The sequence below is a fragment of the Hemicordylus capensis genome, chromosome 5, assembly GCF_027244095.1.
Source record: "Hemicordylus capensis ecotype Gifberg chromosome 5, rHemCap1.1.pri, whole genome shotgun sequence".
Classification (NCBI taxonomy): Eukaryota; Metazoa; Chordata; class Lepidosauria; order Squamata; family Cordylidae; genus Hemicordylus; species Hemicordylus capensis.
Window position 1 is genome coordinate 112,315,650 of NC_069661.1, and position 14,305 is coordinate 112,329,954.

At 42.2% G+C, this 14,305-nt stretch overlaps 1 protein-coding gene across 5 annotated transcripts in view; it reads right to left on the reverse strand.

The window, feature by feature from the left end:
• Positions 1-14,305, reverse strand: part of RBPJ (recombination signal binding protein for immunoglobulin kappa J region) — a 147,420-nt gene that overhangs the window by 11,213 nt on the left and 121,902 nt on the right. For 4 of the 5 annotated variants that reach the window (XM_053255639.1, XM_053255640.1, XM_053255636.1 and 1 more), the window contains 7 exons: positions 12,072-12,167; positions 10,088-10,253; positions 6,575-6,749; positions 5,811-5,948; positions 5,553-5,665; positions 2,240-2,380; positions 1,259-1,414 (listed from right to left, as the gene is read on the reverse strand). In XM_053255639.1, the coding sequence (XP_053111614.1) occupies positions 1,259-1,414; positions 2,240-2,380; positions 5,553-5,665; positions 5,811-5,948; positions 6,575-6,749; positions 10,088-10,253; positions 12,072-12,160 (978 nt within the window). In that variant the 5' untranslated portion in view covers positions 12,161-12,167. The remainder of the gene's footprint in view (positions 1-1,258; positions 1,415-2,239; positions 2,381-5,552; positions 5,666-5,810; positions 5,949-6,574; positions 6,750-10,087; positions 10,254-12,071; positions 12,168-14,305) is intronic. The other variant, XM_053255638.1, reaches the window with a different exon arrangement.

Consider the following 14,305-nt stretch of genomic DNA (forward strand, 5'->3'; position numbering starts at 1 on the left):
TTGCGAGCTCCTCTCTCCTTTTTCCATTATGGGTCCCTGATCGGCTAAAAGGTTAAGACTCTGGCAGCTGGGAGGGCGGGCGGCAGTAGTTTGGGCCGATTTGGCCCCTAATCAGGTGGGGGGGGCAGGGGGGGCGGCTGGTGTCCTGCCGCCCCAATTAATCACATAATTACGGCGGCAAGCGAGAGAGTGGCGGGAGGGGTAAGTAAACCCTCCCGCCACTCTTAAAAGGTACCCCCCCCACTCTTTTCTTTTCTCCCCGCCGTTTTTTTGTTGTTGTTGTTCCCCGCTGCCGCCTCTGCTCTCCCGGTTCTCCCGCTGCCGCCTTAGCCCTCCTGGTTCCCCACTGCCGACCCAGCCCTCCCGGTTCCCCCGCTGCTGCTTCTGTCCTCCCGGCCCCCCTGCCGCTGATCAACATGGCCGCCCGTGTCTGGGCAGCCGTATCTTTCTTGGCTGTTCTGGGCATGCGCTCCGCGCATGGCCAGAACAGCCGAGAAAGACACGGGCGACACGGGATCACGCTTTACCTTTTTATTATAGGGGATACACTGGACAACAAGGAGAAGAGTTGGTCTTATGGTAGCAAGCATGAATTGTCCTCTTTGCTAAGGACAAACCAGTCCACCTTGGTTTGCACTTGAATGGGTGACTACATGCGAACACTAAAATATTCCCCTTTGGAGATGGGGCCACTCTGAGAATAACATCTGCATGCTTGCATGGAGAAGGTTCAAAGTTCCCTCCCTGGCATCTCCAGATAGGGCTGAGAGAAACTCCTGCCTGCCTCCTTGGAGAAGCCGTTGCCAGTCTGCGTGGACAATACTGAGCTAAATGGACCAGTAGTCTGGCTCAGTAGAAGGCAGCTTCATAGGTTCCTAACATTCCAAGCAGTTGTCTCTAAGTTTCCATCCTATTTTTACATAAGACTTGTAGTATCAGAACTCTGCTCTGTGAACCTGATTCACCAGTAGGTTTCTACCATTACTGGGGTTCAGAAAACAGCTGGTTCAGAATAAACCAGGTTGCAATGTTACATTTGAATTGAGCTTTTTGATGAGATTTCCCCCCAGAAGCTAAGTTTTGCAATTGCAGAAGTAAATTATCTCTCATTCCATTCCTCTGTATAACTATTGATAGGTATGGTACATTGGAGTCATAAACAGCTAAAGCAGCAAGAATGTATTACTTGCTTCTATTTACAAAGCAGCAGTAATTCAAAACTATATAAAACATTATGAAAACAAAAACAATCACTTACTTGAAGACTTTCCACAACAGGCACAGGTGTTACCGGAGCGTGGACCGGTCCCATTCCCTCGTAAAATGTATATTCTGCCTTATCTGTGCTAATGATTGTCCATGAAGCTCCATCATTAATCATTTCTTTATTTGGTTCTTTAGGGCATGGAGTGGCCTTTTCAAGAAAATGTTATCAGAAATTTAACAGAATGCGGCCCGTCCATTGCCAAAAATACACAACTTTGTTTCAATGTGGGAGATATATACAGATATTCCTTTAGAACTGTAGAATTCTACATATCAGTGTCAGAAGCCTTTCTGGCAGGGGGGAGGGGGGCAGGATTCATGTTCCCTTGCATGCACTGCACCACTTGCTACACATATGCTTGTTTGAGCTCATCTGCAAGATTAGCAAGCTAGGGCCCTCAATAAGGCACTTGGGTTTGCAGTGCCTTCAACAGCCTTTCACAACCATCACTGCTGGTATGCTAAGCACTGCATGGGGCTGCACTCTCACCCAAGTCCAGTGCAGTGCAGTGCTCCAGCCTTAGAATGTTAAGCCCAGTACAGAGTCACAATACCGTAGTTTACTGCCTGGCAGGCTTTCCTCAGCCCTGTCTCAATCTCTTACCCCCAAGATCCCCAATGGTGAGAGCAACTTCTACTGCAAGGCAGCCCTGTGTCACCCGATGCCTTCAGAGCCTACAGGCTGCCATGTCCAGAAACTCTGCCACTCTAAGATAGTTCACAGCCACCTGAAATGAGCCCAGGCTCTCCAGCTAAAGAGCCAATCTACAGAAGCGACCTCCCCCACACTGGCAAACCCCCGCCATGCCTAGGATCCAGAAACTGCATAGCCTGCTGCCATGCTTTCTCTGGAAATGCTGCTCTGGCCAAGAGGAGCAATTTCAGCAACTCCCAGCCAGGAAGAGCAAAGTTTAGACACATTATTCCCTGGTAGATTACTTTTATAGCATGACTGGCTTGTCAAATAACTCACTTGAAACTGGATAATTCTCTCTTGGGAAAGGCACAAGTACATTCGTTCAGTATCTTTAAGGTAGAACGCACATTTATGGAGCTGTGATACCGGATCATCTGCATCTAATAACGCTGTCTGTTTGTCCACTTTCCGAATTATCTGTAGATTGAGACATGCACACACACAGCATTCAAATGTAATTGATTTTTTGCACTGAACTTTTTCAACTCACATAGCAGTTTTCTGCGCACAGTGCAATAATGTATTTAATGTCAACACAGAGACTGAATGATGCTTGTCTGGAACTGTGGGAGGCCATTCAGCACATATCACCAGATATACTGTTAGAGTCCATCACAATATTTGTGTTCACATCAGAGCTGGAAAACTTGGTTGTTCTCAAGGGAGTATTTAAGTGTCTATCTACAGAAAATGAAGGTGTGAAACGGGGTTGCAACCGTAGACAGTTGCCTGACTCTTGGGGCTTATCCGTTCATTACACTGTAGGGAGGAGAAGTTTAAATGTGATTATGAATCTCAAGCTCCCCTCCCTCTCACCACAGGGAAAAGTAATAAATTACCACTTAGTAAAATATGGTGTCTCCCTGACTACCCAAATAACACACTGCTAGAGGGCCACAGTTCTGCAGCCCTGGGTTGACATGAAGCAGGGCTACAAAGCTTTGGTCCTCCAGCTGTTGTTGGACAACACCTTCCATCATTCCTAGCCACAGTGGTCTACAGTCAGGGATGATGGGAAGTGTAACTCAACATCTACAGGAGGGCCAAAGTTCTGCCGCTCTGACAAAAGCATTCACAGTTTGTCATAATCAAGCTTAGCATGTATATCCCTCTGTTAAGTATTCGAAGCACTTCGTCTACAGTACCTCAGTCATTTTTACAACCATCCTGAAAATAAGCCAGCACTATTGTTTCTGTACTATGGATGGGTGAAGGGCTGAAGGTGAAAGACTGTCTAATGGGTTCATGACAGACACGAGACTTGAACTGGGAGCTGCCTAGCTCAACTCATTGGCTGCATTCACATGTAATGTGAAACCGGATGTTGCCAAACTTGCAGTTCATTTTTCAAACCATGAATCGCATCACAGGCATTTGTCCAACTGCAGCCTGGCAACCTCCATTTTTGGAATGGACCACCCATGGCAGAAAAGGGCATTAAAATCCCTTTAAATGCCATGCAAGCCCTTCATCTGAAAGAGATTGTACCACCACCCCTTGTAAGAGCCCCGCAACAAAACAGTTTCACACAAGCACAATTTTGGGCAGTGGGGGAATGCTGAGGGACACTATTTTTCTATTACTCCAAGAAGGGAACATGATGACTTCCAATGAGAGGATATGCATATGGAGGAACAGCAAAGGATCCTGGGGTCTGGCCCACTGTGACCAAGGATGCTCTTCAGATGGCTCACCCCACCAAAGCAGTCCATGGTGACCAAACCACACTCCTGCCCCCATGTTGGCTTGCCACCCAGGGATTAGCCCTCTCATGAGAGAGCCAGCCTACTGGGGAGGAACGTAGGCTCAAAAATCTTCAGTATTACATCAGACTGCTTGCTCGTGAGTTGAGCCATCCAAAAAAAAAAAAAAAAAAAGAGGAGGTCCCGCTTGTGTGGGTCCCCCGTTCTCTCTGGTTAGTGAACTTTTGCACAGCGACCCCCTCCACTCCAGGGAAGCCTTTGCCGCACCCCAAGAAGAATGTGTCTGGCTGTTGCCGGGTGGGCAGCCTGGGGAAACACTGGGACCGGAGACAGATCTTTATTCTCATTCCAATTTCCCAGTTTCGGAGAAGCATTGCAGCATATGTACATCTGCCATTGCAGAGAATCACAGGAGAGGATCCCCAGTTATCTATGATCCCAGTAGAGTGGGGTCACTGTTTCGGGCAAAAATAAAGATGGGCATGTTCAAATGGGTGGACGGGCTGGCAGAGGGCCTGCTTTCACTGCTTCTTTGCAGCAGTCACCAAGACAGGGAGAGGTGTTGCCAGGGTACGCATCCCCGCAGCTTGCTTGTGTGAAGCAACCAGGCTGGGCAGTATCTGTCATCCGGTCCATATGCGTGTCTCCATGACCTAACACTTGTGTGAGAGAGCAGTCCATGGGAAAAGGGCTATCATCACACATTATTAGTGATTCCACCTTATTCCCCTGGACAGTTCTTCTCATGAGTTGTGAAGGGCCCCATGGCCTTCCACTCAGGAATGGCATCCATTGTCATCACACATGTGGAATCACTCCTTTCACTGGAGCAAATGCTGCTCCTGGTGCACTGCTCTCCTCATGAGTAAGCCTAAGGACCACATGTATTCACCAAAGGGGAAAGGGCTGGGGCCCCCTTCCCCAACATCATTGTACAAAAAATAGACCTGAGCCATTCAAGAATTCCTGGGTGGGGCTGCCTTTTAAACCCGACCCTGGGTATCCCCACCCTGTAGTATGTTATTCTCCCATCAATCTTATGGGGTTACCACTGAATAGCACTAGAATTTTATGCACTAGATCTTATGGGGTTGTCACTAGAACAGTGATCCTATTCATGTTGCCACTGAGACTGCATGTGCTTGTGAACATACATATTTATCACTTCATGATCTGATAGCAAAGTACCCAGTGCCCATATCTCCATCCCATCCCCTTCTCTCTCAATTTCCAGTGGGGGGGGGGGGAGAGAAATAAGAGACAGTGGGAGGAGGGCATGCTCCCATGTGACTTCCCCATTTACAAGCTTGGGATGGGATGTGGTGGTGTCCCTGTTGCTTGGCAACTGCTTTTATTAGACTGGAGCCAGGGGAGCAGCCAGTGAGAAGTGCCGCAGGCATGGAGCAGGCACCAACCTGGGCAGGTCTGGGCAACCCTCTCTATGATTATGCTTCCAGAAACAGCACAAAACCACAGTTATGGTGGCATCCACATTCGGACACAATGCTGTCATTGCAAAACCTCAAGCTGGGGCAATGAAACTCACTACAAACCAAAAGTTCAAATTGGGAGTTTGGCGAGGCTGCAGGTTGCTTTTGCCACAAAACCATGGTTTCATGCATTCGGACATACACAAATTCCAACCTCTGCCCCCTTTAACCATTGATTCGTGGTACGTGCGAATGCGGCTATTCTCTTATGCAGAATTATCAGAGTCAAAATACAGAAGAGTTATATAATCTAACAGCAGCAATATGCATAAATTAGTGGCAGCTTTTGACAATGAGTTAAGTAAAAAGTCATATTCTCTATTCTTCAACAAGGGAGCGTCTAAACAAAATCAGAAAACGATTTAAGAGATAGTGGTTGGACTAAGTTAAATATACCAATCTTGGGAGTGCCATGCCAGTAACTGAACAAACGAGTTTGACAGTCTGTCCATAATGAATGTAGCCATCTCGAACTGTAAATTCTTCTCCTTCTGATTCATCATCATCCACTACACAGAAAAGAAAGGTTCCAATAGGTCATAAATAAAGCCTATCAAATTATATTCCAAAAGCAATAATTTACTACTTCATACATACATGTGCACACAGCAAAGACAAACAAGAACAAATTTCAATTGCTTAAACTTGACTTACAGAGATGAATGTAAAATGCTCCCCATTGTTGTGAGCTGGCATGGAAGTTTCCTCCTTCTACATGCAAATATCTGGTGCTGACTGTTTGCGACCGAAGTCTGTTAAATAGTGCCACTTTTGTTCCCGATGCAATGCATACTGTAAATCAGAGACTTAATTATAGCAGTTTTTAGACCAGATCATGTACCAGCAAAGTTTACATTAAAAGTTCTGTGTGTATGTGTATTATTATTTTGTTTACATTTATATCCCGCTCTTCCTCCAAGGAGCCCAGAGCGGTGTACTACATACTTGAGTTTCTCTTTCACAACAACCCTGTGAAGTAGGTTAGGCTGAGAGAGAAGTGACTGGCCCAGAGTCACCCAGCTAGCTTTATGGCTGAATGGGAATTTGAACTAAGGTCTCCCCGGTCCTAGTCCAGCACTGTATACACATGCGTGCATGTAGCAACAGCTCTACTAAACCCATCTTGACAGATATGTTTGTAATAATAAAAAATCTTTTTTAAAAAACATAAATGAATGATGCAGTCCCCAGTCTGATGGCAAGCTGGTTTTGAAACTTGGGAGTTTCTCCTTTAGGGGGAAAAACACAAAAAAAACTTTGAAGTTCTCTTGCATGTGTCTATATTAACAGATTACCAAGACACCACATCTAACAGCTATTCTCCGGGGAGGGGGGGGTCAAAGTTGACTGCCATTCAGCCATCAAAATACAAAACTCAAAATTATGCTGTATGCCGACATGGTTTGCATAATACTTACAGTCTGCGTTTTTCAGTGACTGTTTCTTTTTAGAAGGTTTGGAGATTACTTTGATCCGTTTACTGAGGAACACACCAATATCGTCGCTATTGCCATAGAACATTTTTACTGATAACATGAAGTGCTTTCGCTTGTCAGAATCAGATATGTACAAGGTTTTAGCTGTGCAATAGTTCTGTGAACAAGAACAGACAGTTTGTTGTCCCTAATGAAAACTCAAGTTCAACACAAGCAATCCTGCATCAGCCCTGAAGATTTCAGCAATAAGAATGCATGAGAAAGATTTTAATAAAAGCTTTTAAAAATTCAAACTCTTGAAATTATGGGATTATGCGTCAGTTTCCAAAGTTTCATCTTATATGAATCAAGTCTCAACTGAGTCGTTTATGTCAACATGGGATCCCTTTATAAATTTTAATATCCGACAAGGACATCATTTGTTCCCATTGTCCAGATTTGATTTGTGAAACTTTATGTATCCAGCTTTATGCAACCAAGTGTTGATCATTGCTGCTGAATCTTCTTATAACTGTTAATATATATTTAGAATGTTTTCTTTTTAGTACTTGCTTAAAGAAATATTATGATACTGTATTTTGTTCTTTTTCTGTATGTTGCAATAAAATTGAAAAAATTGGGGGGAAATTAGAACTCTGAATTGTTTCTCTTTGTGTTTTTAGAGATCATTCTAATTAAGGTGCCTTGCTTGGTAGTCATGTTGGAAGAAACTTTTTAAAAGTAAGATTGTCCTGCACCACAGAAGAAATTACGAATCAAAGGGCCTATTCAGTCATTACATTCCGAAGAGATCTGCCAACCTAGTACAAGTTTAAAGTGTGCATGTACCCCCTTTTCACCATGGGGAGAAAATCATAAGTAAACCAGACTGAACTTATTTATTTAAAAGAGGTATTTCTGTGTTCACTTCGTCTATTCTCCAAAAAGACAGCAGAGCATTAACTGGGTAGTCATGGAGACACCACATTTAACTAAGTGGTCATTTATTACTTTGCCCCATGGTGAGGAGGGGTGAATGACAGCTTGAGACTCATATCAATTTAAGTGTTTTCCTCCCTACAGTGTAATGAGTAGACAAGCCCCAAGAAGCAGGCAGCTGTCTACAATTGCAACCCCTTGTTCTACCACTTCATTTTCTGTAGGTAGTCAAACAATTAAATGCTCCTCTGAGAACCACCAAACCTTAGGACACCACAAAAAACTTTCAGTGAAGCTCTTAAGTGGTATAGTAAATGTTTGGGAAAACTCAGCATCCCTAGTTGCTATTCATTTATCACTGGATTTTTATGAAATCAATGCATATAGCTTTAAAACGTGTGCTTAGCTATTTAAACACTTTAGGGATTGTATTACTCTAACCCTTTAAGCAGCTTCATAGAGTTCTTGTAATCAATTTCCCTGCTGATAAAAGGTAACCCTTTACTCTTATGGACCACAGCATATTTGGCTATATTTTTGGCAGTAATACTTCTAAAAGCATTCAAAAGATGATTATCTGCAACTGGAAACTTTATAATTATCAAGCTAATCTGAAAACACACAAAAACATTTTAGAGGTACACCCGTGGACAAACATGTTGGCATCCCTCCACGAAAAAAGAAGAACCCACAATTGCCTCAGAAATAACTTGAGACTGACAAAAGTATTTGGCACCCATCGTTGTTTATACCACATTTAACAAAAATCAGACTTTGCTTTAGAGTTTTGATACAACAGAATATTTCAATTAACACCACAAATGGAAATGGCATGGACAAAAATGATGGGATCCTTAATCTAATATTTTGTTGCACAAACTTTGGAGGCAATCACTGCAAACAAGCGATTCCTGTAGCTCTCAATGAGACTTCTACACCTGTCAACAGGTAGTTTGGCCCACTCTTCTTGAGCAAACTGCTCCAGCCTTGTCAGATTTGAAGGGTCCCTTCTCCAGACTGCATGTTTCAATTCTTTCCAAAGATGTTCAATAGGATTCACATCAGGACTCATAGAAGGCCACTTCAGAATAGTCCAATGTTTTGTTCTTAGCCATTCTTGGGTGCTTTTAGCTGTGTGTTTTGGGTCATTATCCTGTTGGAGGATCCATGACCTGTGACTGAGACAGAGCTTTCTGATACTGGGCAGTACATTTCACTCTAGAATGTCTTGATAGTCTTAAGAGTTCATTGTTCCCTGCACAGATTCAAGGCACCCCATGCCAGACGCAGCAAAGCAGCCCCAAAACATAACCAAGCCTCCTCCGTGTTTCACAGCAGGTATAGCTTTTCTTTGAAAGCTTCATTTTTTTCGTCTGTGGACATAGAGCTGATGTGACTTGCCAAAAAAGCTCCAGTTTTGTCTCATCTGTCCAAAGGACATTCTCCCTGAAGCATTGTGGCTTGTCAATATGCATTTTAGCAAATTCAGTTTGGCTTTTTTATGTTTTTCTTTCAACAGTGGAGTCCTCCTGGGTCTTCTTCCATTGAGCCAACTGTCTCTCAAAAAGCGACGGATGGTGCGATCAGACACTGAGGGACCTTGACCTTGGAGTTCAGCTTGTTTCTCTTTGGAAGTTGTCCTTGGCTTTTTGTCTACCATTCTCACTATCCTTCTTCCCATTCTGGGGTCGATTTTCCTCTGTGGCTGCATGCAGGGAGGTTGGCTACAGTCCCATGGACCTTGAACTTCTTAATAATATTTGCAACTGTCATCACAGGAACATCAGACTGCTTGGAGATGGTCTAATAGCCTTTGCCTTTAACATGCTTGTCTATAATTTTCTTTCTGATCTCCTCAGACAACTCTCTCCTTTGCTTTCTCATTTGCTTTGCAATGGTCCATGTTCATTGTGGGACACACAATGATACCAAACAGCAGAGTGACTGCTTTTTTGCATTTAAATAGGCTGAATGACTGATTGCACAATTGGAGACATGTGTGATACTAATTAAAGAAAACAGCTAATTTGAAAAATCACTCTAATCCAATTATTTATTATCTTTTCTAGGGGTACCATCAAATGTGTCCAGGCCACTTTAGATTATCTTTGTAGAATAAGCAATGCTTTATCTCTTTTCACATTTGTTTTCCTTTACTCGATGATATAGCAAAGGCATGCAGGTATACATGGGACAATTGCTTTTCATTTAATCACTTTTCAGGAGGCATAAAACACTTTTTCAATGAGCTGTAAGGGTACCAACGAATTTGCTGTAAGGGTACCAAACAAATTTGTATCTATGGGGGTTCCAGGCAATCCAATCAACAAGTACTTCCAAGCAGCTGACACAGCCAGACACCATTCTTCAACATTTGAGTTTTTTAGAGCAACTTCAATACCTGCCATTTTACTAAAAAGGAACAGAGGTGGTGAGATTGTGATTTAGAGATTCATACTCGATGTGTCATCCTCGCAAACTGGTATGTCCCATTCAATTATTATTTTACTATTATATATTTTAATCATTATTTAAATATATAAAACATATAGAAAAATGTGTTCATAGACAACATACCTTTCCTTCTAGGTTTAATTGCTGCATTTCTTGGTCACTATTTCCTATCCCAATAAAGGCGCATGGTTGGGACTCTTGTTCAGAGCAACCGTCCCGTTCCATCTGTTCTTTTTTCTTCTTCCACCCACTACCCATAAGATAGACACATGGAGGGGGGCAAAAAAACCTGAAGATGAAGATCAGATTTTTAGCTTCACTTTTAATTTTTTTTAATAATGTGTACTAGGTTCTGTATTCTCTGCAAAATTAAATTATTTTTTTAAAATTTTGCACCCAAATGAATGTTCAAAGTAAAGAGATCTGCAAATATTTAACTCTGCTTCTGTTTAGTCACAGGGAAGGGCAGAGAGTTAAGTGAAGTTCTAAATCACCACCCATGGCTTCTAAGTTTTTAACCAGACATTTCAACTGCTAGAACAGATTATTTTTGAAATGAAATCTGAGATTCTCATGATGCCAGACTCCACCCTTTTCCCCACAACCAACTTTTCAACTTCTTATATGGAACTGTAGAACACATACAGGTAAAACTCGGAAAATTAGAATATCGTGCAAAAGTCCATTAATTTCAGTAATGCAAATTAAAAGGTGAAACTGATATATGAGATAGACGCATTACATGCAAAGCGAGATAAGTCAAGCCTTAATTTGTTCTAATTGTGATGATCATGGCGTACAGCTCATGAAAACCCCAAATCCACAATCCCAGAAAATTAGAATATTACATGGGACCAAGACGACAAGGATTGAAGAATAGAACAATATCGGACCTCTGAAAAGTATACAGTGTACTGTGCTTGATTGGCCAGCAAACTCGCCTGACCTGACCCCATAGAGAATCTATGGGGCATTGCCAAGAGAAGGATGAGAGACATGAGACCAAACAATGCAGAATTGCTGAAGGCCGCTAATGAAGCATCCTGGTCTTCCATAATACCTCATCAGTGCCACAGGCTGATAGCATCCATGCCACGCCGCATTGAGGCAGCAATTGCTGCAAAAGGGGCCCAAACCAAGTACTGAATACATATGCATGCTTATACTTTTCAGAGGTCCGATATTGTTCTATTCTTCAATCCCTGTCTTCTTGGTTCCATGTAATATTCTAATTTTCTGAGATTGTGGATTTGGGGTTTTCATGAGCTGTACGCCATGATCATCACAATTAGAACAAATTAAGGCTTGACTTATCTCGCTTTGCATGTAATGCGTCTGTCTCATATATCAGTTTCACCTTTTAATTTGTATTACTGAAATTAATGGACTTTTGCACAATATTCTAATTTTCCGAGTTTCACCTGTACAGTCCCAGCCTGCAACAGACTACAAAGTTGTCTGTAATGCTACATATTACTATTAGGTTTGCGGCATGATTCAGCCAATACTAAGACCTACAGAGCTCAACAAGAGAAATCAAGCATGTGTGTACCCCTCCCTATTAAAGGACAGCAGGACTCAGAGATTCTTATCAGCTGGATTATATTATGAATATTTATATTTTACTTTTCAAAGAAATTCTCAAAGCAGATTACATAGAAAAAAACAAGATGGTTCCCTATCTCAAAAGGGCTCATAATTTAAAAAGAAACGAAGTAGACACCAGAAACAGCTACCTGAGGCATACTGAATGAATATGGGGGAGGGAGAGATTTTATATGTGGACACTAGATGGAGCTCCACACAAAGCATTGCAAGTTTTACAGTTGGAACCATCTAAACTTTTATTTTAATCAGAATTTTTAGATAGCTGGAACCACACTTGCAATTTATAATTATAGGGAACCTTTAAAAAATTGCTACTTTAAGTAATTTTTTATGTAGTCTGTTAAACAATATTTCAGAAATCAGAAAAAGAGATAATATTATAGTTGCCTGTACTTCCAAAGCAGCAAAATCCCGAGTGCTGCTTCACATGCCATTTGTCCTACTACTGCAGAACGCCAGAGGACACAATTCCTTTCAATACACCAGCAACATCCCTTACCTCTTTTCATTTCCATAGGATTTCTGTGCAACTTTTGCATGAAGGATTAGGACTGTTTGATCACCACGCTCTTTTAAATAATTTCTCATTGCTTCTCTAAAAATTGAAAATGCAATAGTTAGTAGAACTTCATAGTATTAAATCATACCTGAAGCTGGGAAACAAAACACAAGGATTAACACAGCAAAACAGTCAGAGTATGACTGAATATCTAGAAATATTCTGACACAATAAGAAGTCCAGGAGTTTAGGCTACATGATATTTTATAATGCAAACCCCCAAACCTAAGAAGTGCTTGGCTGGTCATGCTTAGAAAACACCAAGGAATTATCTCCTCAGGTTTAACCAAGTAGAAGATGAAGTGCTAAGTTGCCAGCAGGATGTTAGGGATGTGAACAAACGGGGCAGTTCAAAGGCTTCAAAGGCCGGGGGGGGGGACTTTAAGGGCAGGGGAGTGTGCACTTACTGCCCACCCCCCGCCATATTCCCCCACCTGCGTTCGTGGAAAAACCGGTCCAGCAGGGTGGCAGCATATCTCCCTGCCGCCCATCTGCTCCTCGGACTGGAAGTAACCGGAAGTAGCGCCCACGGGCGCTACTTCTGGTCACTTCTGGTCCCAGGAGCAGACAGGGTGGCCTGGAGGTACGCTGCTGCCCTGTCAGACCAGTTTTTATGCACACGCCGGAGGGGAAATGTGGCCAGAGAAGTGTAAATGCACCCCCCTCCTTCGAACCAGCCCCCACTGGTTCCATGCACATCTCTACAGGATGTGGGGCAGCCTTGCCTACCTTGACTTCATCCTTCTCCAGAACATTCCAAGAGCTCTCTCTTATCATCTCCAGCCTTAAATCAAACTACAACTTGGATGCAAGAGAAGGGAAGGGCCAGATCTCTACTTCATACTGTAGCAATAGTTTCGCTTAAGCATTTTCCCATTCTACTTCACTCAGCATGAGTACACACTCACACCAAGCAGGGCAACTCCAGGGATTCATGAGAAGAGGCATTGTGATTGCTACACCCTCTGATCTAGTAGCACTGGATTTTTACAAGGAGAATAAATGGTTTCACCATAATGCCTTGAATACAGGTCATGATCAGATTCTTTAATAATCGTGTTTAAGAACCTGGCCCTGCAACACCCCAAAGAAAGGATTTCATTAAATACACAGCTATGTAGTTTGAAAACCAAAAGATATCCTGGTTGGACTAAACCTACTGTTTGTTTCTTCTGAATCACTACTCAAAATATTTGTTGACAAGAGGATTTCGCAGAGCAAATGAACATTTTTGGTAAACAGGTCCTTTTTATTAATAACTTAATAACTCTGGTATGAATGCAATTTGAAAACACAGATTTAGATGTTGAGACCTTTGAGACAGTGTCTTCTCACTATGTAAAATGCTGTGTACATGAAAATTTAATAGATTAAGAATATATTATTAAATTAAAAACTTTGTTTCTAGTGGAGTGGGCTTCTAATTTCTAAATTTGGTTTTAAATTTTCTATTGTTTTATTAGTTTTATTGTTTTTGTGAGCCATCCTGAGCATGAGCAGTATTGCACTGGAGTGGGGTGGGATAAAAATATTTTAAACTAAACAAAAATAAATGTTGGAGAACTGCTGCTACTTGAAGTAGTTCGCATTGGGCTAAAAAATGGGCTAGCCTAGAAAGCATCTTTATATTTTATTTTAAAATATATATATACGGAGATGTGTTGGACTGTTACCATATTGTGCTTGGAATTACATCCCTACTTATGGACCAAGTGGGAGCTCCCAAGCTACAGTCCTGATTCTGCGCTCCCAATTTAAAAAAATGGCAGATCATGAATAGATCTGAGTTTCAGATATTTCTTCATAAAGCAAATCTATACATACCCAAAAGCAACCAGACCAATGTGCACTATGCCCCCTCCTCCCCACCACCAAATATTTGCATACAGAAAAACTCACACCAGACAAGGTTTGTGACTGGGCAATCACAACAATTGACTTCGCTGAGAGGCTTGGCTGAAGCCTACCACAAAACAACATTTACTTGTGGCTACAAAACTTTGCTCTTAATTTTAATAGTGTTTTCTCTATTTCACTTGCAGTAATACTTTGTTATCACGTGGTAAACATGGGGGGAAATGAAGACTCTATAGTGGCACTCTCTTGAGAGAGAAAATGAGTAACATACACACACATTCTACAGTCCTTCTGAAAACTATGTCACACACCACTTG